Source organism: Hyalella azteca, unplaced genomic scaffold, assembly GCF_000764305.2.
Source record: "Hyalella azteca isolate HAZT.00-mixed unplaced genomic scaffold, Hazt_2.0.2 contig183, whole genome shotgun sequence".
NCBI lineage: Eukaryota > Metazoa > Arthropoda > Malacostraca > Amphipoda > Hyalellidae > Hyalella > Hyalella azteca.
Window position 1 is genome coordinate 83,628 of NW_025930542.1, and position 26,167 is coordinate 109,794.

General features: G+C 36.7%; 1 protein-coding gene across 1 annotated transcript; it reads right to left on the reverse strand.

Annotated features, from left to right (window-relative positions):
• Positions 1–17: 17 nt before the first annotated feature.
• LOC108666541 (elongation factor Tu, mitochondrial) lies at positions 18–16,617 on the reverse strand. The gene is made up of 11 exons (XM_018153437.2): positions 16,319–16,617; positions 7,839–7,942; positions 7,011–7,101; positions 5,337–5,503; positions 4,878–5,018; positions 3,821–3,965; positions 3,096–3,206; positions 2,649–2,854; positions 1,838–1,948; positions 1,417–1,502; positions 18–896 (listed from the first exon to the last, which is right to left on the reverse strand). Exons 1-11 carry the CDS (start codon positions 16,362–16,364, stop codon positions 695–697), a joined length of 1,410 nt encoding a protein of 469 aa, XP_018008926.1. The 5' UTR covers positions 16,365–16,617; the 3' UTR covers positions 18–694.
• Between the last annotated feature and the right edge of the window lie 9,550 nt (positions 16,618–26,167).

A 26,167-nucleotide genomic window follows, 5' to 3' on the forward strand; every position in this document is an offset into this window, starting at 1 on the left:
GGGTAATTAAACAGAGACACCAATAAGAATTTCTTGACAAGGATTTCTTGCCGTGATGATGCAGATCCTTATAAACTTAGCATTATTAACAGAGAGAATGCCAATGGTAGTTCATTACGAGATGGATATACTACAAGAGGTACAACATTTCATACAACAAAAGTTATTCCATTACGGGATTAACCTTGCGGATAGGTTTAACTTTCAACATTTCTCCCAGGCGAGCAAAAGACTAACACGAGAAAATCTTCAGATTCTATCCTCATTGCTGGAGCTCCAGCCAATTGCTTGTTGGAACGATACGGATAGATCTAGTTTTTTTAGACAAAAAATGCAGGCAACCAAATGCAGTGGGACAAATAATTTGGTAGAAAGCAATTACATGTGAATGGATGAAACAGGATGAATTGAGTGTGGTGCACGTTTGGAATATAACCTTAGAGCAGCTAAACAAAGTTATATTTAATCTTGTTGAGTAAATTCCTTGACGTAGAATTGCTATATTACGAGTTTTCCGAATTAAAGTCAATGAATGAATTTGTGGATTGAGACTCTTGAATAAAATTTAGTTGACAGTTAGACTTAATCTCTTTCTTAAAATGTTATTATGGCATCGGCTGAGTTTAACGGGTTGACATCATCATTTACAGACCCTGTTTGATGCTCAGCAAACACTCGAAAGCGATAGATCAATTTATTTGGCAGCCTTGGCAGCCCTGAGCGCTTCCTTCTTTGCCCTTTTCTTCTTGCTAAGCTGGAAGTCTTCTCTTTCGTCTTCGGTGAGATCCTTGTGGATGGCGGTGAAAACCCCCGTACCAACGGTCTTGTGTCCGGACCTGATAGTGAACCGTTGGCCTTGCTCCACCACCACCGGCTTGATGAATTTCATCACCAGTCTGTGGAACATGCGGTATTAGGAACCTAGGAGAACTGGCTAGATGAAGACTTCACCATTCACCAGTGAGGAAAATATGGAATTCAGAATGGTAGAGACCCTAAAGCTTAGGCCATTGTGTCGAAACAAAAGATACATCCAAAAATTAACTTCAAGATGAGAACCGAGATGAGTTACATTCCGTCTGCTTAGGCTACAACTTGCACGCAATTCTGACTATAATCAAGTTTTCTGTGGCCACATCCAAATGTACTTGGCTAATTAAACATGACGCTAAATAAGTATTATTGACGAATATTGAATTGCAACAATTGCAGTTGCTATCTAATTATACGAGATACCGTATTAGATAATAATTTGAAATGCGCACATAGTGCGCTGAATACTGATTGACTTGAAGAAAAAAATTGAAAAATATGATAACGGGCAACATAAATCACGCCGTGAGAAAACCTTCCGAATTTCAATGAGCATGTGATGAAATTTTCGATGAATTCTTAGAATGAAAAATGTGCACTTACCTAGCATCCTCGCCTCCCATAATCATCTCTTTGTCAGGAAGCGTGAGCTGAGCAGCTACATCCCAAGTCATCGAGAACACGTGAACCTGCAAATCAAATAACAATTATTCACGAGCTTATGTTGGAAATTCAATTCTAGACATCGAATGGCGATGAACTGGATGAAGCCAAACCTTTCTGAGAAGAGCATGTATATTTATCCCTGAAACTAACTGAAATAGTCAAGTCTAAAATATACTTCAAATATTTTCAGTTTGGCATCAGGTTACCTCGATCATGAAAAAAAAGGTTGCTGGGAAGCAGGAAAGCAATAGAATTTTATTGTCCGAGAATCGATTGTTCCTGCTGCTTGAGCGACTGACACGGCTGCTCAAGCGGTTTTTATTACGAAGTGACAATAACAATGATGAAGCTGTCATACCTGCTGGAATGGAATGATGGGTTTGTCAATGCCACCCTCTTCTTTGGTCAGGATGTAGACTTGACTCTCAACGTGGTCATGAGCCTTCACTGCTCCGGGCTTGCACATCACCTGAACAGACATGGCCTTTGTAATAAGAAATTGTAATCGTGATCATAACGCGTATAAATCGACTGTTTACAACACGTTATTCACATGACGGAAGCTTCATACTTCCAACATTAACATGATGTGTAACACAACATTCGTGACACGATACTAGTTGCCCCATGCGGTCTCTAGAAGGCTTTTATCAACCACATCTACATTTAAATAGGCGTCATCCCCTGCCATCCTCCCATTTCTTGTTGATACTCTCAAATGAAGCATGACTCGTGAATGCTACCCTTCAGTCACAATATTTCTTCCCGTATCGCGGAAATCACTGAGAACAACAAGGTCCAGGCCACCTCACCACCTCTGACCAATTCTGAGAAGTTGGTCAGAGATGTAACAGCAGTTACCTACCACTTGGCTATACCGCTTAGCTGCACTATGCGCCATCTAAATCCCAAGCGCGGTGACTAGAATCCAGTTTGAGCAACAGGCAAGAGGATCTCCTGTCCAACCTTTCCCCAGAGCACTACACATGAACTCTTAGATCGGCAATTCAGACGAAGCGGGGGTTTTCTTGGCCTTACACCCTTCCTTTGCCTTCATCCCTATTCCGGTAACTCTCGTTCATTCACCACCCTAGCCGACCACTACCTCGAACGCGCATAAACTTTAGCACCACAAACAGCTACAACTGATAATATAATTATTACGATACCATTCCACGTCGAACTTGGTCCCTCTTCAGCCCTCTAATGAGAGCCGCCATGGTGTCCCCAGCTTGGGCCTCGTCCAATGTTTTGTGGAACATCTCGATGCCAGTGATGGTGCCTTTGAATTTTTTGACATAGCCGTGGAATTCTGCTTCAGTGCCCTTCTTGATACGGCCTCGGTCTAGCCGACCAGTTACCACAGTTCCTCGATCTGAGTATTGGAGAAGTTTTGCTACAAATTCACAGATCATGCTCAGTAATGATACTTTAACTTCAAATTAAATATTTGTACTTTAACTTAAAATTTTAAATGTCGAGAGGCAATAAATTTAAGAAAATCTATGTGAATATAATGAAATAGCGGCATAAATAGATATATATAATGAAATAGCGGCATAAAGGGCTGATTTATAATCGTTATTGCAACTCATTGTAATGATGAGCTGACTCACTAGGGATGGAGTGAACTATCTCAATGGGCATCATGAAGGGCTTGTCGAGGTCTCGTTCAGGCGTCGGGATCTCATCTACTTTGCTCAGCAGCTCTTCTATGGCCTTCACTCCTGGTAAATGACCTCGCACATGAAATTTCAGTATCATATACATTCATTCAAAGTAAATCACGCACTTCAAGTGACATGAAATCTTAAAAAGACAAACATTTACACACAAGACTTTAAACCCAAATGAATCCAATTCTTTTATTCCTTCAGATAAGTGGCAACGTCAAGTGTTGTTATAACAGAAAATACAAAAAATACCAGATTAGATGCATTGAAAGTTACGAACGACGCATGTTCAGCAGTATCAGATGCTAAGACCAGTTCAAGATTTACTTCTATATATAAATCGTACTTGGTTTTTTCCAAATACCAGAAAGAACAGCTTAACTCACTAAGAATAACTCTGAATCAAATTCAAAATAGAATAATTGTTCATTTTCAAAAGATGTAACTAGGAAACAACAAGTCAAAGTTTTATATTATATAAATGAAACTTAACTACCATAATCTTCTCAAAACATACTCGTGACGTAACTAGGAAACAATAAGTAAAAGTTATTAAATAAATGAAACTTAACTACCATAACCTTCTCGAAACATACCTACTCAAAATACTTTCAATTCAAAATCTCAGTATCCAACCTACGCAGATAACACAATTATTCCAGTCAAACCTATTTCAGGAGTTTTGCCCTCAACAGCAGCAAGGGCCGACCCTTTCACCATGGGGATGGTAGAGGCATCAAAGCCCATCTCACTAAGCAGCTCCCCTATTTCCATCTCCACCAACTCCACCATCTCTTCATCAGCCGCATCAACCTGCATTAGAGTTTACTTTCAAGACATACTACAGGGTGTTTCAGAATTAAGTAACCCTTTTAATTTGTTAATAAATAAAAAACTAAGAACGTTATGAAGTTGAAACTTGTTTTATTTAAAAGAAGAACATCTTTATGGTAATATTGTATCCTAGTTTTTAAATATAATATCGTTTAAATGCCCACCACAATTGTTTTGACAAAATAGGGCTCTTCTCTTCGTTGCTTTCATAACCTTCATTAGTGTTTCTGACGAGAGTGCAAATTTTTGATATCCGCAAATTTTCGATAAAGATATTTAAATGTGTTTTTTGAAGGATCCTTGTTTTGAAATGGATCCTGTAATCACGTTAAAATTTAGCAAGCTATACAGGATAATGACGTAACTATGATGCAATATTACCATGAAAATGTTCTTCTTTTAAATAAAACAAGTTTCAACTTCATAACGTTCTTAGTTTTTTATTTATTAACAAATTAAAAGGGTTACTTAATTCTGAAACACCCTGTACCTAATGCAAACAACAAGGATATATGTAAGTCTAATTATATTATAATTAATCAATTTAGACAATAGTGCATCAAAGTTTATTTCTGAATTTTGTATACGAAAGTCTGATTATATACACTATTAAGCAAGTTACTTCACTTTAGACACGGGCACTGCTAAAATAAAATACAGTAAATTTTTAATTCGAGACTGCATTTGCTGCGTCACATCATCACATCAATTTTTATACATTTGCAGTTTTTATTTCTGCTGAAGAAATGGGAGCGGAAATTATAAATCTGTCATTTTAAGTTGTATGAATAATTTAACCTGTTATACCATGATAGGTACATCAATAACCAACCTAATGACCTCTCTATTGAAAACTGTATTTTGTTAATGGTAGCTAAAACATGAACGCACCTTATTGATGAACACAACGAGATGTTTGATACCAATTTGCTTAGCCAATGTGAGATGCTCTCTTGTTTGTGGCATAACTCCATCAGTTGCAGCTACCACCAGGATAGCTCCCTCCATTTGATTACAACCAGTGATCATGTTCTGAAATGACAACAAATATATGGTAGGTACTGCTCAACACACAATGAAAATTAAAACCCTAAGTTGATTTCAGTAACATTCTTATCAAAATTATAATCAGATAAGTGTTGAAGGATTGAGAAGTCATTGATTAATGTTGAGAGAACTTCATGCAAGTACATAATTTATAAATATCATAAAAGTTTAATTGCCGTTGAGCTTTGTTTTGTCAAATAACATAAAATATTAGGCATGAATAACAAAAAATGACAGTCCCATTTGCAAAGTGAACCAACAAATTGGTGAAATTACTGCATAAAACGCAAACAGTATGCATACCTTTATATAATCAAGATGACCAGGGCAGTCAGTGTGGCCATAGTGCCTCGTCTCAGTAGAATATTCAATATGTGCAACGTTGATAGTAATGCCTCGAGCCTTCTCTTGGGGAGCATTGTCAATCTCCTCGTACTTGCGAGCAATGGCCAAATTTTTCTCCGACAAAACTGAACAGAGACAGAATGATGAATGAGTAGACAAATTTTTGAAGAAATACATCAAACATTAAATTACACACTGGTGGCAGTGAATTTACATATACAGGTGGCAGTGAATTTACCTATATACATAAAATTTAATTCAATAAAAATTTTGTTTAATTTTTGAGAATTTCTAAAAATAGGCTGATTTTGAATGACAGGTGGTAAATTTTGAATATAGTCAGATGGGGTAAGACAGGACCGAAATCACTAACAAGCATGTCGCATCTATACCATGAATAAATAAAAAACCCTAAACCTATCACAAGGTGTAGTTATGCAATGGGCTTCTAAGCTACAACTCAGACTTTCTGCATACAACATAGTTTTCTGTACAGATTAAAAAAAGTGAGCTGGTCCCATCTTACCCCACTGGGGTAAGATGGGACCGGGCATGGGGTAAGACAGGACCAACAGGTAATTCTTGTGTTACAAGGTTTTTAATAAAAGTACAAACGTGATATTCAATATTATCAATCTAGAAACACATTATTTGATTACACAACCACTTGTAACCATTTGTGGGGTAATATAGTACCATTTGTGGGGTAAGATAGGACCACTTGTGGGGTAAAGCAGGATCATTTAGTGGTCCTGTCTTACCCCATGTCCGGTCCTTTTTTACCCCATTTTGAAATACATGTCAGGCAGTGAAGGTAGCAGGTGGGAATGCCTAGTATGTCTCAAAAGTTGCTTATTACTTGAGGTTACATGCCTACATCCACAAACTTGGCCAAAAAAATTTTTATCATTAGACAGAGCTTATTTCCCAAATAGGGTTAACTATTTTGTGACCCTTCTTTACATAAGTTTTCTTTAAAAATTAGCCAGAAATTCATTATTTGCAGAAGAGGGTTGAAACAAGCACTGAAATGACATGCAATGATTGCTCTAACATATTCTTTTATCAAATTAAATTCAGTGCAATTAGAATGCATGATATGGGCTGGTCCTTTCTTACCCCATGAAGGCTGCGATCCTGTCTTACCCCATTTGACTATACCTATGCTGGATCTACCTAACCTAAGTTTGTCATCCTGGTGCTTGCAATGAATACAAATTTTCTACTTAATCTGACTCCATAAGTTCTCAATGAAATAACTAGTCAGTAGTCAAGGTTACAAAAGCTATTTACACTAATTATTTCCTTTATTAACTTCAATCTTCCATAGAACCCTCAAATTTTACTATTTTTCACATGTTTGATAAAATTTGGCCATCGTTTTCCATTTTTGCCACCATAAAAATCTGTTGTGAATCACAGGCACAGAGCTGTTGGTATTAAAGCTAGGAAAATACATTGGATACCAAATGATCAAGTTCGTGAAGAAATTTTGGGAGACTAAAAATCTAACTTTAAAGCAAACTCACAACTCCAAAAAATGAGAGCTAACAAAATCTCACAACAGGGTATTTATGGCACTACTGTTTTAGGATAAATAGATAAAAGCAGTGCAATAACTTGTATACGTACCCTTGGTAATGGCGGCAGTCAGGGTTGTCTTGCCGTGATCGACGTGACCAATTGTACCAACATTGATGTGAGGCTTGTCTCGTTGATAGACCTGCTCATGGCATACAATAATAAAATACAAATTAACTGTTAATACTTAGAGTTGACACCAATCATATTTTAGAAAGTACAACATTCTATTATTATGCTTTCCAAATGCCGTTTGTCTTCACTTGGCAAGTAGGAAACCAGAGAGAAAAATCTCTGTTGACTTGATTTAATTTGTCTATGATGTTTCTAATTTATAGATCATGCTATTCAAAATTTCAAGCTGTAATTCATGATAAAGTATTTAAAAATATTTGTAAAATATCATTCAAATGAAAACAACATTTCTTTATTTAAAAATGCCCACTTTTTAACTAGATCTCAACTGGTGCATGTCATTGCTATTTCTTATAAATGCAATTAGCAAACATATAAACAATGATTTGATCAGATTTAATACAACCAAAACTACTGATCATAGATGAATCTCTATGATTTCCATAGTACATTGAACTTAGACACTTGGCTCATTCTGTTAGCATTAGGATACATATCTGTCAATAGATCATATTAATCATGTAAGCTAAGTATAGAAAAATGAATAAAAAGACTTGGCCACAATAATTGTTAGTGGTATAAAAATAAAAATAAAATTAACATTGAACATGTGAATATCAGGGTATTTTGACAGCGAAAAAATATAATGAAAAAAAACATATGATGCCTATAATGCAAATTAATCTTTACAAGGAGGTAATTTACCATGTATCTCTTACTGTAATGATAATTACATGTACTAACCGGTTTATTAAAATTCAATCCAGAAAGGTGGAGAGCAGCAACTTGTGATCCTAAGACAGCAGGGAGTCTGGGCAACAGCAAGCAATGGTGAATTTGTTGCCGACCTGTGAATCAAAGAAATTAAAATTCAATTTCTGGAATGAGTTGTATGAGAATAACAATATATTCCCATAGCATTATAATTACATTTCTCTATTCTGATGATTTCCAGTCATGAGATTTGGTTATAATTCTTCACCACTGGAGACCAGGCAAATAGAAAGGTAAGACTTTGATCTTCGTAGAAAGACATGGTGCTGATTAAACAGTATCTATATATGTAGATATAGATTTAGATAGTTTCAGGAAGCAGGTATTATTTATTATTAATAAATAAGAACTACTTCCTTAAACTTGCCTTTTAACCTACCATCATCTGAAGAAAAGTTCCACTCACTGATAACAGAAATCAACTAATTCTCTGGTCATTGATCACACGTGTGTAAACAAGTAAATCCTGCCATTTAATATTAATATAGATATACATGTATGTGTGAATGAGCTGAAGATTTTAGGTGAAGATATTGGCATCTTTTCAAGCATTCCATCACTCCCTAAAATTGGCTATTGTTTAGTTGCCTAATACCATGTACACTCCATTTACAATCAATACCATGTACCTATTTTCCACACACATTAACACGTTGACTACGATTGCTTCATCTTGTACTATTATTTCATTTTTTGTACTGTTTTTAAACAGGGTTGCCACTTGCCAGACGGTCATTTTTTCAGGACAAATTCCGTGATTTCGTTTTTCTCAATTGTGTTGGCCAGCTAAAATTCATGATAGGGGTACTTCCTAATTAAATTTTAAATACTGCAAGAAGAAAATAAATGGAATGTTTATAGTGGAACCTACAAATTAACTAGTATATATTGAGCTATCGGCCTTTTTAGGCCTTTTTTGTTCTCACATTTGGCCAATTTTAAGCAACCAGAATTATGTACCACTACGTCCTGGAGAAATACATTTTGTGGTACACATATGTACCACTTCGGAGTCAACGTGTTAATTGTAGTCAATGTAGTGCTCCTTTAATTAGAATTTTGTCTGAATCAGCATGCAAAACTGTATAGGGCAGTAGTTCCCCAAGCGGGCAATATTGCCGCTCTGGGGGTGGTGGAAAGGTCTGGAGGGGCAGTGAGGAAGAAAGGGGCAGTAGGGGGGGGGGGGGTGGCAGTCCACGAAGTCGAAGTCAGAAGTCTGTACATTTGTTTGATGATTTGTATACAACCCATGCAGAACATGACTATGAATCAAATATACCATCAAACGGGGTAAAAAGGGCCGGTTTTGAGCGTTTTTTGTTAATAACTTCTTACCATGAAAAATTTCAGAAACAAGTTTAGGCTCATTTTATAGCTCTTTGCGAGGGCTATCCAATGGCATCTTCAAAAAAATTCCATATGCTATTCATAAGGTGCCAGACGCAAAATAAAAGTGTCCCGATTTACCCCTGGGAACGGAGTAATCCGGGACACTTGCAGTAAAAGTTAATTTTAAAACGTTTGAAGCATGCAGAGTGTACTCATCCATTACTAACAGTACTTTGAAGTCCTCCTCTTTCATTGAAGATGATGTAGATGTAAAATAAATGACATTTTCTGTGATTTTTATTTGTTTTTCCTTTATTGATATTATATTACCATATTCATTAATTACCGTATTAAACATGTGATATTACTGTATCCATGGACATGCCATTGAGCATTGACAACGACTTTGTCCACTGCAAGCTTCATATCAGCAGCCATGTAGCATTTCTTCTGTATCTAAGCTTACAGGATGGTTTGTAATTTTGCACAATTTCAATTGAGTCAAGCGATTTCACTTTAACAAAAAAGATCGTGAAAAACATACCTGAAACAGAAAATAATGTTTTAGTGACAACCATCATATGTTTTGGAGAAATAAATCATAGTTTAGGTCAATTACTTTTCATTCTATGATGCCCAGTGCACAATTCTATATATAGCATTCTATGTACAATTTTGTGATGACCGATGATTCACTAATTTTTCGATAAGTGAATTTCTTTGCTGAGCGAGGTAAATGCAATCAAAATTCTTTGTTTTTAATCAATTTTTTTGTTAACTGGAACCTTTGCTAACTGAGGTTCTACTGTAAATGCATTTTTAAGGGTGTCCCTAATTAAATGGGTGCCCGAGTAGCCCCGCCGTGCGGAAATGGCTGCCATTTTTTTTGGAATGAGATAGGACAATTCCGTCAATTACATTTTCGAGCCGACACCTGGGTGCAACTTTTATGTGAGTAAAATTTTTTAATACGGCGAATATTTTTTTTGCTCCAGACCTTAGCAGGGGTACTTTTCCAAAATCGCACTTTTCACACTTTTTTCAGCGATTTTTTAGAGATAGTAAATGTTTGATTTCTTGACTAGCATTATACATAATACGACTTGCATCATACGACTTGAAACCAGACTTAGGTTATGAGAAAATCTAACACTGTTTGAAATAAACATGCGCACAATTCAAATATTTTATATCCATTCACTACATTTAATTATTTTATATATAGTCTTATAATTTTAATTGTTTTGTTTCTAGTTTTAAATTCACATATTTAAAGATTAAAATTAAATATTTTAATTAGAATACTCGTATTAGGGTGGAAAATAATTCTAATTGCCTAAAAGGTCAATACAATCTCAGCCTCTCAATATACAGGGTGGGGCAGAACTGATTGAGCAGTTTAGAGGTAAAATAAAAGAGTAATGGAGGTACATAAAGAAGAAAGTTTATTTTCCTAGAGGTTGAGGATTGGGCAGTTTTGAGGTAAAATAAAAGAGTAATGGAGGTACATAAAGAAGAAAGTTTATTTTCCTAGAGGTTAGCATAACATACCATTTAGAATACTTATGTTTTGAAAACAATATCTGGAAGATGGGGGCCGTTAGCTGCAACACACTGTTGGAGTCATTCTCAGAGGAGGGAGTAACCGTAACAGTGAATTCCGATTGCTATGCTCAGTATGCTGCAATGTTGCAAAATATCTTTCAGCCCATGATGGAAAACATTGTTGAAAATGAAGCATTGGGAGACATGTGGTTCCAGCAGGATGGGGCTACAGCTCACACAGCCCGAATGTCACTCAATGTTTTGAAACGCACGTTTCCTGGACGTCTGGTGTCTCTGAGGGGTGATTTACAGTGGCCTGCAAGGTCACCTGATTTGAGCATTTGCAATTTCATTTTTGGGGACATCTAAAAGGCGGGTGTTCAGAAGTTGCCTTCACACCCTACCACAGCTAAGGGAATGGATTATTGCAGCAGAGGTTATGACCATACCTTGCCATATGTGTGAATGTGCTGTAGGAAACTGCCGAGAACGACTCCAACAGTGTGTTGCGGACACACTAATGGACACATCTTCCTGATATTGTTTTCAAAACATAAGTATTCTAAATGGTATGTTATGCTAATCTTGAGGAAAATAAACTTTCTTAAACTTAAAAATAAAAATAAACTTTTCGGGGTAAATCGGGACGTGCCTCCTACATTTCGTAGGAATGTTGTAGCAGCTAAACTAATCAAAATATTGCAAAACTAAAAATAGTGGTGTAAACTTCAACATTTTTACTATCTATTATGTATAAAACTAGTCAAGAAATCTAACATTTACCATCTCTAAAAAATTGCTGAAAAAAGTGTGAAAAGTGCGATTTTGGAAAAGTACCTCTGCTAAGGTCTGGAGCAAACAAAAATATTCGCCGTATGAAAAAATTTTACTTACATAAAAGTTGCACCCAGGTGTCGGCTTGAAATGTAATTGACGGAATTTGCCTATCTTGTTCAAAAAAAAAATGGCAGCCATTTCCGCACGGCAGGGCTACTCGGGACACCCCCCAGGGTAAAAAGGACACCCTTAAAAATGCATTTACACTAGAACCTGAGTTAGCAAAGGCTCCGGTTAACAAAAAAATTGATTAACAACAAAGAATTTTGATTACATTTACCTCACTCAGCGAAAAAAAATTCACTCATCGAAAAATTGGTGCATCATCGGTCGTCACAAAATTGTACATAGAATGCTATATATAGAATTGTGCACCAGGCATCATAGAATGAAAAGTAATTGACCTAAACTATGATTTATTTCTCTACAACATATGATGGTTGTCACTAAAACATTATTTTCTGTTCCAGTATGTTTTTCACGATCTTTTTTGTTATAGTGAAATCACTCAACTGGATTAAAATTGTGTAAAATTACAAACCATCCTGTAAGCTAACAGATACAGAAGAAATGCTACATGGCTGCTGATATGAAGCTTGCAGTGGACAAGGTCGTTGTCAATGCTCAATGGCATGTCCATGGATACAGTAATATCACATCAATAATACGGTAATTAATGAATATGGTAATATCATATCAATAAAGGAAAAACTAGTAAAAATCATAGAAAATGTCATTTATTTTACATCTACATCATCTACAATGAAAGAGGAGGACTTCAGAGTACTGTTAGTAATGGGTGAGTACGCTCTGCATGCTTCAAATTTTTTAAAATTACCTTTTATTGCAAGTGTCCCGGATTACTCCGCTTTGAGTGGTAAATCGGGACGGTTTTATTTTGCGTCTACGACCTCACTAATAGCATATGGAATTTTTTTGAAGATGCCATTCGATAGCCCTCGCAAAGAGCTATAAAATGAGCCTAAACTTGTTTCTGAAATGTTTCATGGTAAGAAGTTATTAACAAAAAACACTCAAATCCATCCCTTTTTACCCCGTTTGACGGTATTGCACACTTGATGCCTCTGTACCAAAAACATTCAATTTATTGGAACCTAATACACACTAAAAGCAACAAGTTTATATACCAATTTGTCATTCATAGTACATTTATACTAAACCATGAATAACAATACCTCAATATAAATTAAAGACTGCCACTCAATATATTTAAATATATGAAAAAATTGAAAAAATAAAAAAAATCATGATTTTTTATAAAAAATCAAGTGATTTAATCACATGATTTAATCATTTTGATTTAATCATTGCCAACCCTGATTGCATGCATGGGGCCTGACTATGCTTCTGACATTGGAGTCTAGATTGGCAGCCTTGCAGCTAAAGGACTTGGAACCTTGGGAAAACTTGATTTACAACTGTTTTAGTACTTCCATTAAAATTTTGAGACATGATGGTAGAAACTTAATTAAATTCTAAATCAATTTGTGAGGAACAATCCTACTAGGCTTCAATTGCCATGTGATAACCAAGAAGCTTCTTTATCTTGCCAGAAAATTATGGCTCAGTTTGTTAACAAAACAAATTGTTTCTTTTGAACGGCAGCACCAAAAGTGACAGGGCTAAGTTAGTGACATTGACAATAGATGAATTAGGTTCTAATTGTTAATAAAAGTATACAATAGAGCAGGGGTCTCCAAACTATGGCCCGCGGGCCACATCCGGCCCCCACATAATTTCATCCGGCCCGCCAGATGAAATCGTGAAATGTATGAATAATTATTGTATGAATGGCATCGCAGAATTATTCAAAGCTGGGACCTGCTAACTGGTGGCACCCAGCCCGAGTCAGTTTTCCTCTCTCTCGATAGTGTGACATACAGATACTAATACTGGCAGGTATGTGTTGTGCATTACAACCTGTCAGTTGTGTATAACTGTGTATTGGGGGGATGGAGGCCGAGTGGGGCTTCGCTGCTTCCATTTCAGGGAGCACAGCACTGTAAATATTCTTTTCTCTGTACTTCCACAATACCTTTATCTTGGTAATACAAAATAGCAACAATACTATTGTAGCCAAAAATATTGCTTGTTTGAAATAGTTAAATGGTAACTATTAAGTTTATCAATGATAGCTGTTGCCATGATATTTACCACTTTATAATAATATACTATGCTTTTTAACACCACATACAAACCGTTTTTACCTGTAGAATTTATTTCATTTATTTTACCCTTGTGTTTTCAGATTTGAAAAAGATAAAGAAAAGAAAAGTAGGCAATGAGTGCTGTCAGTTTAATGACGAATGGAAGATAAAGCATTTTTTATGATGGTAAAAGATAAAGCTGTATGCCTCGCATGTAGAGATAGTGTTGCTGTTCTGAAGAAATACAATATTCGTCGACACTATGAATCTAAACATGGCTCAAGTTATTCTCACATCACAGGAGCAACATAAAACTAAACTAAAAAACTCAGATAAAGCGAAAGACAGGCATCTATTTAGTTTACCCCGATTTTTTCCCAAAATGTTATATTTTATTTTTTCCAGGTTTATAATTTAACATTTGTGTAAATAAAATTACCGGCACTTTTTTTGCTTTTCTATTTTTTATTCTTTCAGCCCGCATAAATATGGGAAATATTTAATATGGCCCGCACACTAAAAAAGTTTGGAGACCCCTGCAATAGAGCATCAAGATTTCAAATTTATTGAAAATATCTTACTTCAGAGCCTTGAGATTCCAGTTTGAAATGGTAAAATTCAAATCCTGATCACCAAGAGGCGTTCTACAGCGTTGCCTACATATGAAAAGCTGAAAAGCACTAAAACAGGCCTTGCAAACTGCAGTTAGCAAGTTAGGATCAGCAGTAAAACTAAGCAAATCATGCATAATGTCGCTTCCCAATTCAAAAATTTGGCAAAAGCTGCCAGTGAATTAGACAAAAATGCATGTTCATTTGGCCAATTTTACCAGTTTTTATGCCTTTTTCCTAATTGATTTAATGAATTTTTACAGCCTATTTTACATACAATTTTAAAAATCACCTATGAAAAAATCAAACAATCATTATTACTGGCAACTTAAGAAAACTTGTGCAACTTAACTTGGCAACTTAAGAAAACTGATCTAACAAATTGGCTGGGAAATCCATGGGAAGTTGAAAACTCAAGTCTTGAAGTTATAATTAGGAATACCAGCTGGCAGATGCCAGCTTACAGCTGTAAGAACTCAAATGTAAAATTAAATTAATCTTAACAGGTTTACAAAGGTATGGAATAAAGCATAAAAATGTTTTGCCTAACAAAATTAAAATGTACAAATACTGTCTCATCTACAAAATTCAACTTGTGTGTCATATTACAATTTAGAAATCTTGAGCAGAAAGTTCCTAAAATGGTAGTGATGCAGGCAGAAACTATCCTTTTACAGGTCACAGGTGATTATAGAGGCAAAGCAGAGAGTTTTTTAGACTCTCCCTCAAGTTCATTTGTGAGTCCTATAAGTAGACCAGTAAAGAATCCTGGATACCAGCAGTATCATACATAAGAAATTGATTTAAATCTTGGGTAAATGAGAAAATTGAAAATGAACCGATTCTAAAAAATCTGTGGTTTGCCACTATGCAGGCTGAGGTGATTTTACAAAATTACTGGAGAAATAAGACCATTTTTCTTATTTATCACCAATGTCTGAGCTAGTATGGAATATATCTACTTGGCGAGCCGCGACTGAATTTTTCGAGCCGTGGTTTTATGGATTTGCCAGCCGTGATTCCATTTCTACGAGCCATGATTCTATTTCACCGAGCCGTAAATCAAACAAAAATTTATGACATTCGAGCCGCGAGATTTCATACCTACTGAAATTATATGATATTAGAGCTGCGATATTTCAGACAAAAATAGGACTTTTCCAGACTAGTGTCTGAGCAAATTGGGAAAAGAAAAGACTATGGGGACTGGTAAAATTGGCCAGATTCATGGGATGATGCATGATGGGATGATGGGAATGATAAAATGATGGCCGATGGGCGTTTTTGGCAGTGTCGATGATTCACAATTTCACAGTTAAGCCACCTGTGAGGCTGTGCCCAATTTTCCCTTTTCATCATGATGATGAGTCATTGAGACATTGACAAGCAATCAGCAGAAACCAGTTTGATTCTAATTCTCTAATGTTTAATAGTTTTGATTTCCTAACATAGATTCAAATTTAGTTCAATATTTATAGCTATGTATGATAATGCTGGATAGCCATTAGCCACTCTGGCCCACTCATAGCAAGTATCCATGATACAAATAGTTTAGTAGTAGCTAATGTCACTTTGTTTGGTCTGTTAGTCTATTCTATTAGCTACTAGGGTCTAGGATAAATTGATAATAGATCTCAAAATGATGGATTAGTGAATAGTGATCCCAACAATGAATTACAATGGATCTCAAAAAATTCAGTCTCTCAGCTTCATGCCTTATGGCCATAGGAATTCAACAAAATGATCATTGATCATATTCATTACCATCAGAAAATATGAAGTCCTAGGTAATTGCAGCAGCATTGATTAAAAACTAAATCTAGGTATAGGTAAAGGTAGCAACCAAAAAGTTGAATCAAAGAAAGTAGACATTTAATGAGCGATTCCTTTTCTTAAAAATAGTTACATACTAGCCTACCAGTTGCAGGCTACACCCTAGCATGAAAACATTTATACACACCGAAAATAGAAAGTGGTCGTAAAATCTGTAGTGCTTGGACTGGCATTTTGAATATTGATAGGTATGATTAGGTCTACTTGTAATACGTCGAACGTCGGCGACAAGTCGCTAGCAATTAGCAAATTTGACTTGAAAGAATGAATATCCAAAGAAAGTAACTATGCTTTATCAGTGTAATTTACGTATTTATTCTTCTACAACATCATAGCATTCAATAATTTATTAGATAAAGGCTGATTAAATAATAGAATTGTCACCGAGAATGCACGCTGCTTTGCACGAGCCGGCTCCTGTTATGGCAATATGTGCCGCAATATTTGAGCAAACGGGCAGTCAAGCTTTCATATTGACATTCACGACTTCAAGAGTTACGAACATTTGTAAATGGACAAAAAACCATTCGTATTAATTAGAATGAATCCTATAAATATTAAGTCAAATATAAAATATTAGCTATTAATTCAGTTTTTTTTCTAATTCTAATCTAATTCAGTTTTGATTGCGTCTGCAATAAAAATCATCATATGTTATGTGATCAGTTAAAAATTCACTGTAATCCTGCTTTAATGGTTTTGTTCGAAAACAACAAAAACTTTGTGAGTGGAAACAGCGAAATGGCTACGCCACTGATACCTGGACTTTTTTTGTTTATTCTCTACTCTTACCCCGTGACTTTTCAAGCCAAATGTCCATTATTGGCCAAAAATTATTTACTAATTGATTATCAGCTTTGTTGAAACAACAAACCGTTCCAATATTAATAAATATTATAAAATAAGTCATAACTAATAAATAATAACATCATAAAACTCTGAGGTGATAAGAAAATTGTTGTAGCTCCCTCGTAATTTGAATAAAAAACTGAAGTTTAATCTCAGTAGATCAAGAGGCAGCAATCAGCTGCAGATGAAGTTAATTTCCCTGACATCGCACAGTGAACTCAATATCCCGCTGTAAGCAATGTCCATCTGAACTTGAAAAATTTTATTTGGGTTATAATTTTTGCACTGTATCCTACGCTGCAGAACGTAGAAATTCAGCCATGGCTATCTACTTACCTGAATTAATAATTTATTATTAAAAATTTACTAATTTGAACTTGCTCCGCATAATATTCGCAAACAATCTACATTTGAAAATAATTTTAGATTGTTCATGTGCATTCGGCACGGAAGTAGCAGCAACCCGTGTAATAAACGTTCATGATACAGAGATGGTTGGTATAGTGCTACACGCGCAGGATTCTATATAATACGTTTTAATTAGACCAATATCCTGTTGTGATCTGTAGATGATGATCTTTGAAAAAGAGGAGAGAAACGCATGATATACCTACGAGAATAATATGAAACCAGTCGTCTTTATTCCAATAGAACCACGTGTCCATAACACGAGTGCCCTCAAGGCGGGTTTAAACTTAACTCTACAACTATATTAGCGGTATGAATAAAATGCTGATTGATAGCGGTATGAATAAAATGCTGCTATTATTGCTGGTAACTTACAATTAACTTTATATTCGTGTCACTCCTGGTTATATACATTCTATACATTCATTCTATACATTCTATATATTCACCAGACGAAATAATTCTTCGACTATTGTGAGGGAAAAGGAAAGACGCGGTCGTTAATACACTTTTCTTAACACTGGGTTGAGGGTACAGTATAGTACAAGAGATGCGTACATATAAAAGACCACCTTCGATCGTCAAACTGACATACTCCTTTTACACTGAAGTACTGCAAATCCAACCGACGATCAGCTGCTCACAAGTTGTCTCTTATTAAAGTGCTCAGTGCGTTTACAGACATGGTGCTTCCGCCCACAGAGAGCTCTACTTCTCACGAGACTAAAACTATTAACTTAGCGTGTATAGAAAGAACGCCAGACGGAATACTCCGGGAAAGCAAATATTATTGTCTATAGTGCAGAATAAGAGCAATTTCATCTCAGAATCTGGGCTGATCAGAGTCTGACCAAGAAAAACTTGCTGACACGAAATTGAATATTTCCTCCCCTTTGTCGCTCTCCATCATCCATCCCTCTGCCTCACATTAGTTTTCGAATCACTGGACATTGGAAAGATTTTAAAAGTCTTAACATAACGTAACATAGTGATCTGCAGTGTAGGCCTGATGTGGCCTGTCGCCGATTCTTTTCCTTTTCGTGCCTTGTTCACAGAAGTTCGAAATCGTGTCATTTAACCGTAATATTTCATGACTGACGAAAGTTTGAAATAGCTACTCGACTTCCACCGGGTTCGATATGGTGATAGGCATTTCAAATCTGAACATATATTTTCCATAGCTTTATCTAGTCTGTTCTTGAACGCGTTCATACTTGGAGCGCCAACGATGACATCGGGGAGGCTGTTCCACGTTCAACGTAGATAATAAGTTAGTGGTGCAGGATCTACCGGCAATAAAACCATGTTGACAATCTGATATGAGATGGTGAGCAGTCAAGTGATCGATAATCCTATCCCTCACAACAGATTCCATTAGCTTACAAACAACACTTGTCAGACTGACAGGGCGATAGTTGCCGGGGCTGCTTTAATAATAATAAAAAGTCTTGAGGAGTTCAGCAGAGAGAATTTCTGCCTGTTGAGATAATTGGGTATGAATACCACAGAACAAATGCACAGAAGAAAAGTGGGAATAGAATGATGCTCCAAAAATTCAGACGTCGAGCTACTAAAGCAGATGAATCTTGCGGACCAGGTAGAGGAAGGCACCGGGAGGCGAATTTGTCTGGATTGTCCGATGTCGGTGTTGGGCCCAAGAAAATTTCGTTGACGCTCTTAACTTCTGTTATCTTTGATAATTGTTGTCGAGTCGTGGTAACTTCCGAATCAGGCTGAGTACGAGGCAATGGCATCACACGATGTCTACTTGTTGATCGAAGAGCCTGCATAAACAATGCAAAAGTTGCCAAAAATGAAACACTATCATTCACTGGAATTAATTTACTTTCAATCAAATTTGTTCCCTGCAATTTAGAGGATAATTCAGCTGCTTAACAATGGATTACGCGTATTTTTCTCATCTTAGTTTTATCGAAAATAATGTTTGGTGTTAACTTCATACCACACCCATCAGCAAGTCATAAAATCACATTTCCCTTGTTCACTCGGTTTGAAAACTGAATAAATTTAACTTAGAACACATTTTTAATTACCGTCATAAATTAAAAATCAAGTTTGTTTAGCAATAACTTGAGCATTCTAGTTACATTTACTGATACGTTATCTGATAGTTATCTTGTTCAATGAATAATATTGTATCGCGATCCGTTTAATGCAGTCAGTCTTAGTAACTTAAAGAAAATCAATATTCATAAAATCAATGTTCTACAGAATTTTATTATTTCAGAGTCTATTTTGCCTATTCTGGAAGAAGAACAGTCAGGGTTAAAGGTATGGAAGTCACCTATGAATATCTTCGCTTGGCAAGTAGGAAACAGGAGAAAAAATTTTCTGTCGACTTGATTTGACTTGTCTATGATATTTCAGATTTAAAGATCGTGCTATTTCAAGGAAGTCACCTATGAAATTATATAGCTTATATTATAGAGAAAATCTTTACTTAGCAAGTAGCAAACAGGAGAGGAAAATCTCTGTCGACTTGATTTGACTTGTCTATGATATTTCAGATTTAAAGATCGTGCTATTTCAAGGAAGTCACCTATGAATATCTTTACTTAGCAAGTAGCAAACAGGAGAGGAAAATCTCTGTCGACTTAATTTGACTTGTCTATGATATTTCAAATTTAAAGATCGTGCTATTTCAAGAAAGTCACCTGTGGGTGCGTGACGCGCAGCAGCAGCGTGTTGATGAGCGTGAGCGCGAGGAACACCAAGAACAAGAAGCATATGCAGCCCAGGCACCACACGTCGATATGCTTCACTTCGCTCGTTCGGGGCACCGAATCACTCACCTACTCTTCCAAGTTTTCATAGACGATGGGAAAGGAAGTTGTCGTAAAAACTACCATTATTACGTAGAATAAAATTTAATCCACTTAATATTGGAAATTTAATCCAGTTAATATTGGATTACGTTGACAAAATTTTTAAAACGTATACCAGCTGATGCCAACAACACATTATTAATTACTACTTTCTTGAATTTGTCTCTATATTCACTTTCAATTAAACAAACTCAACGCATTTACGCGTGAAGAGAGGTGATAAAATATCTATAGTTTTCTGACAATTAATTTTCCTATCAATATTCCGCGACAATTGAGTACGTTCGTTTTTCATAATATTTTTGAAGAAGACATATAATGATCAATGCACTCGATAACGATGGGTTGTTGGAATACATCATCAACACCCACTTGACTGAAGAACGCAGTCTCCACGAGCAGCGAAGTGAGGGTGACCATAGCTCGGGTCGGGAAGTCGTCGATCGGGAAGAATAGAGTCAAGTAGCTGGTGGTGATACGGACATACTGAAAATTATTTGACTCTAAATGTATAATGCAAGGGTTACAAAGACTATGACACGTGTTGAACAATTTCTGATTGAAACGTGTATGATCTTTGCCGAATAATGCAGGGCTCAAAAAACTATGACTCGTATTAAACACTCTTGATAGGACAATCTTGTCCGCTGCCGAACAAGGCTATTGCCATGAAAATTATGACTCGTGCTTAACAATTTTTATCTAGCTAGAATTTGCTTCGCTAATGAACAATTATATACGCATTTTAAATTTACCCAATAACGAGTAGAATTATCGATGGAATGTAGGTATTGCTGAGGTAGTACAGGGAGCGATTTTTCAGCACTAGGTCGACTCGTGCGGTAGGCCGATCCTGTTCACACAGCATGAGTAAATTCAATGTACTTCCGTGCATTCATCGGAAGACAGTCCAGTTTGGATCGTAAAATTTTATGTTGCTCCATCGAGGCATAAAATGTGTTCAATTTGCACACAAGTAAATAAAAAAAACAATAAGAAATACATATCAATAGAACAAATCGATATTATTTGCCCAATATTATGTTGTTGCATCAGTGTGTTCTCACGATTTTTCTAATTGTCAATTCGATCTAAATTAGTACTGGTCAATTCGTTCACATTTCCTCTAACTATTCATCTTCAGAATAAGAACGAATGACCAGCTGGCTCCTCCTTAGTTTTACAGCTTCAGACTATGTTCTGCTACTATGCCCATTGTAGGCTGGTGCTGAAGAAAATCAAGAAGTCAATACGGTGTTTTGTCCTGGCACCGTGCACATCTGTGGCTTGCAGCTCGTCTCACCTTAGCCACGCACTTGTACGGAACTCCTGACGGTTCTGCTTAGCTCATCTAGTGGAAACGGTCCCGAATTGAGCGAATTCTACTACCTTGAGGTCTCTATCGCCCCTCGACATCAAAATTTGAACGAGATACGGTAAATCGAGTTGGCTTTATCCAGTGCTTGGGGATTTCAAAGAACCTAGACCACCAATCTTGAGTTCAAATGTATTTGTTTATATTTATATAGTCAACTCACCTGATCTGACAGAATAACTGCACTGATGTTAGCAACGCAGTAGTTGAGCAGTCTTCGATCGCCGTCAAAATTAATGAGTTTGTGGCTCGCCACGAGCCGAACCAGAGGCGATGTGTCCATCAAGATAAAATACTGGTAAGTACGCATTGATTAAACAATAAAACATTCACGCTTAAAAGCGATTAACACTAGAAAAATATTTACTATTAAATCATTTGAACGAAAAATGTTCGCTTCCATGTGGATACATAAATTTTGGAAGCCATTATGTATATTCAAATTCAGATTAGATCTCGCTGAAGAGACATTTAAAAAGGATGATATAATGTCATTATAAGCGTAATTTCAGATGGACAAGAAAAATCTAGTCGACGTTAAATATTCATTACTATAAAAGATTAACCCTGTATCGCTGGGGATGAGATAGACCTATCAAGTATATTTTATATGAAGAAATAGTTTATATTAGGACTAGCCTTCCTTCTACTCGCAGAAAATTTTTCTTTTCTTTTTATTCTGAACTTTGATTTTAATGCTGGAGCAAAGACATTCAAGTAAATTAGGATCAGGTCATTGATAAATGACAATATAGTTGACATCCAGCATCTCATCAGACTAACGCCCTCCCGTGGTCAGGATTGATTGTAGGGCACTGTGCGCATTGCACACAAAATTTAGCTACGATGGCATTTAGGGTGATGAACTTGTCATTGAATGTGCCTATACACGTAGTATCAAGAAAAATATAATGGCATCCGGGATACAAGGATAAAAGCGCTCACAAAACTTAAATGAGATGCCTATGTAAACAGATCATAAGCTATGAATCGTACCGCAGGTCGGAAGGCTAATAGTACATTGAAAATTAGTTAGAAGCAACAGGCAGGGGATAGATGCCATGTACCAGATTTTCGAATCTCATATAAAAATTTAAATTATTTGCTGGATAAATAAACAATTTACCACGGAGCAGTACTGCAGGTCGAAAGGAAAGTAAGTAAGGCTGAAGATGCATGTGCTGGAGAGGGTTGCTTGCCAGCGTAGCACTAGTGGGTTCTTTGCGCCTTCAAAAAGTTCTCCTGGATCGGTTAAACTTTTTTAGAATTTTCTCCCATGCGTTAAAACTTTGTCAGATGACATAAAATACAATTACAAATCTCCACAAACACTAGAGAGATAAAAAATGTTCTTAACATATCTATTCTTTTCTTCAAAAGTTGTATTAGGGCCTATCATTATTTTATATAAGAAGTGTTCAATTAAATAATAATTTGAGCATAAGTTATAGAAGCAATTGCCATTGTTTTTTAACCTATTGTAGTACCACTTACTTCGATTTGAAGAGCTGAGCTTTCTAGGCATAGCATCGGTTAATCTCTTAACGAAAATCTGTTCTTCGCTCATCACGCTGTCACAACGCGAAAAATTATTCCCATACCACGTGAAGGATGGAGTCCACAAGGTGTTTTCTGCAAGGATTTGGTTCATCCTCCCGTCATTCTTTTTCAAATGGCTGTAGGTCAAACGACTATCTGGCCATTCCAAAATAATTTGAACACCTAAAACCAAGGCAAAGTTAGTGAGATCAACGGTTACAATTCGAAGAACGTTAATCTGCAATTCGATGTCCAGATATTCTGATGAAGGCCCAGCAGGCGGTGCCAGTCTTGGTTTGGATCGTCCTCCAAAAGGGACAATCGCACAGTTTTCTTCATCGTTGCCTCCGGGGCAGTCTTCCTTAGCATCACATACGTTAGTCAAGGGAGTACACTCACCATCAGAGCAAGGGAAATCATCATCAGTACAAATCGTCAAAAGAAGAGTTAAATTCAGTGGCGCATGCGACTCAACCACCTGAGTCCACGCGTGGTATCCCGTAGGATATTCTTCAGAATCGCCTATTTTTATCCACAAGGGAGCGGTGATGTTTCCGGAAGAAAATATTCCCCATTTGATGACTCCTTTAGAGTTAAATGTTTTTATTATTGACTTATACTTCCCCAAGAACTGACGTGGATCACGATCGTCGAGGGAAAAGCGATAGTCTACAGGAGATTCTTGAGGCAAACCCCAAAGCATATAGCTGGGCATAGTGTCAAACTCACAAGCGACCTTGCGAAGCGAATTACACATGATTGGGTTCCATTTTGCAAATCTTTCAGGCACCCTATTTCTGCAGCCGTAAAATGAGATGCACTTCCTTTTTTCCAAGATGCGACTATACTCTCCAGCTACAAAGTTTTCATCTCCCACGTGTTCATGTGTGAGGTAATGTTTCCATTTTTGTTCTAAGAAGTCTCCACGAAAACCTAGCCATATGACATCGTTGAAGAGTTGACTCGAATCAGTTTTCGCACAATAGTTTTCAGCTTCACTTATAAGATCCGCAAGTCGTGATACGGCATCTTTTGTTCTTGGCGCCACAATTCTTCCTCCCAGGAACTTACAGTGGCTCGCTGCGTCATCGAATTTCCTATCTTCTGGAAAAATGAAAAAGTATGGAAGTGTTGTTCGCGTTAGAGCACTTGACTCGACACTTCTCATTTCGACTCCAATCTTATCAAAGGCGGAAAAATTTGTAAATATCGGATTGCATTTTTCTCGGTGGTTTTTAATGTTGTGGCCACCAACGTAGGAGACCATTTCATCAATATCGATGGTGCAGTTCAAAAAGAGAAGATCTGCCAATTCTCCGCACCAACTCTGCAGAGGATTGAAACTTCCTCCGACGACATCTTGATCCTGACCGATAACTAGCACCCCGCCTCCAACGATTCCTTCTTCTCGAAAAATCAGAGAAGAATTTACGATTGTCTCTTCAACTATTATCAATTTAGTACCTATAATCGAGAGTTCATTTGCTTGGAAATCCATAGCTAGGCAAACCGACGTCCATTCGAGTGTTTCCAGGCTGTAGTTGAAACGGAGCAGAACGTTTGATCCACAGCATGCGACTTGGAAAAAATCATGAGGCTCTTGAAAAGCTGCAAGAAACAAGAACAAAACTTGTCATCAAATTGTATTGTAAAAAAATGAAAGCTCTGAAATTGTTTTTAATTGGTAAAGAAATATTTTCCACATATTACGTGTTGTTTTCAAAATAATATTTAAATTGAGAAGCCAGATTGATATAAATTCTGCAATGTATACTCACACACAGAAAGTTCGTTGTCGGATTGTGGAACAGCGTAGGACAAGACTGTGTTTTGAGACGCTCGGTACTGAAAGATTCGACCTCGAAAGCAAAACGTGAAGGCAGTCAGGGAGGGCAGAGTACCGCGCATCTTCAGGAAGCTATCTATTGACAAGTCCGTTCCTCCGCTGAGTACTGCTACGTCTGCAAATCATACTTTCACATTTACCATTCAACAGACAATAAGAGAGTGCATGTTTGTGTTTCAGGCAAAGTGAATATTATTAAAGATAAATTTGGAGTATTTTGATTAATTTCATTTAGGCTAAGATTAAATGATGAATAAATTGAAAGTGCAAAGATTGAGTTTAGTCCGTTAATATAACTTTTGAATGAACCTACTCTTTTGTTCCTCGAGTTCCGGTGAAGCTGAAACTGGTGATGTAATTTCACTTTTTATACATGAAATGGGCCATGCGATTAATAGGAACAAAATTGCCTTGACCGGGTTATATTCGCGTTTGATTGGCATCTTCCTGTTCCGAAATCTCATAGTTTCTCAAATTCATCAATTATCGCTCAGTGCAAAACACTACTAAACAGCGATGCTTTTCAGCAAAGTTCAACGTCAAAACTAAGTGTCATGATTTGGACCAGCGACTCAAATGAACGCCTCTCACTTCGAATTACAGAGATCGAGTGCTGCTGTCGAAGCCTCTCTTGTGATCCTTCATCACCTTCGAGCGGAGTTGTTATTTGTAATTACTAAATTCACACCTGAATTATGAATGAGCCTGGCAGAAAGGAATTGGTGCGTGAAAGATCGATGAATGCTACGAGTACCTGCCTCGACTTAAGAGCATTAATAATGTGGAGTGCTTCTATATGATTGCTCTGGTGCTCCTATACATGCATTATAAATCAAGCTACGTTGCGTGGTGCGCACTTAGGAACTTTGGTACATTATGTCGATCGCGTTAAAATACCGGCCTGCGGTAAATAAAGATTTTTAGTCCGGTTTTATGCAGATACAAATCAGGTGGTGTCAAAATGATATTTTTTGTGTAAAAGGCAAAATGTGTCAATGTCGACGAAATGATGTTATTCACAACAACGAACACTCAATATAATAATGATGAGCTGCCTGGTGATGATAATGATGAGCTGTCAGATGATAATGATGAGCTGCCTGGTGATGATAA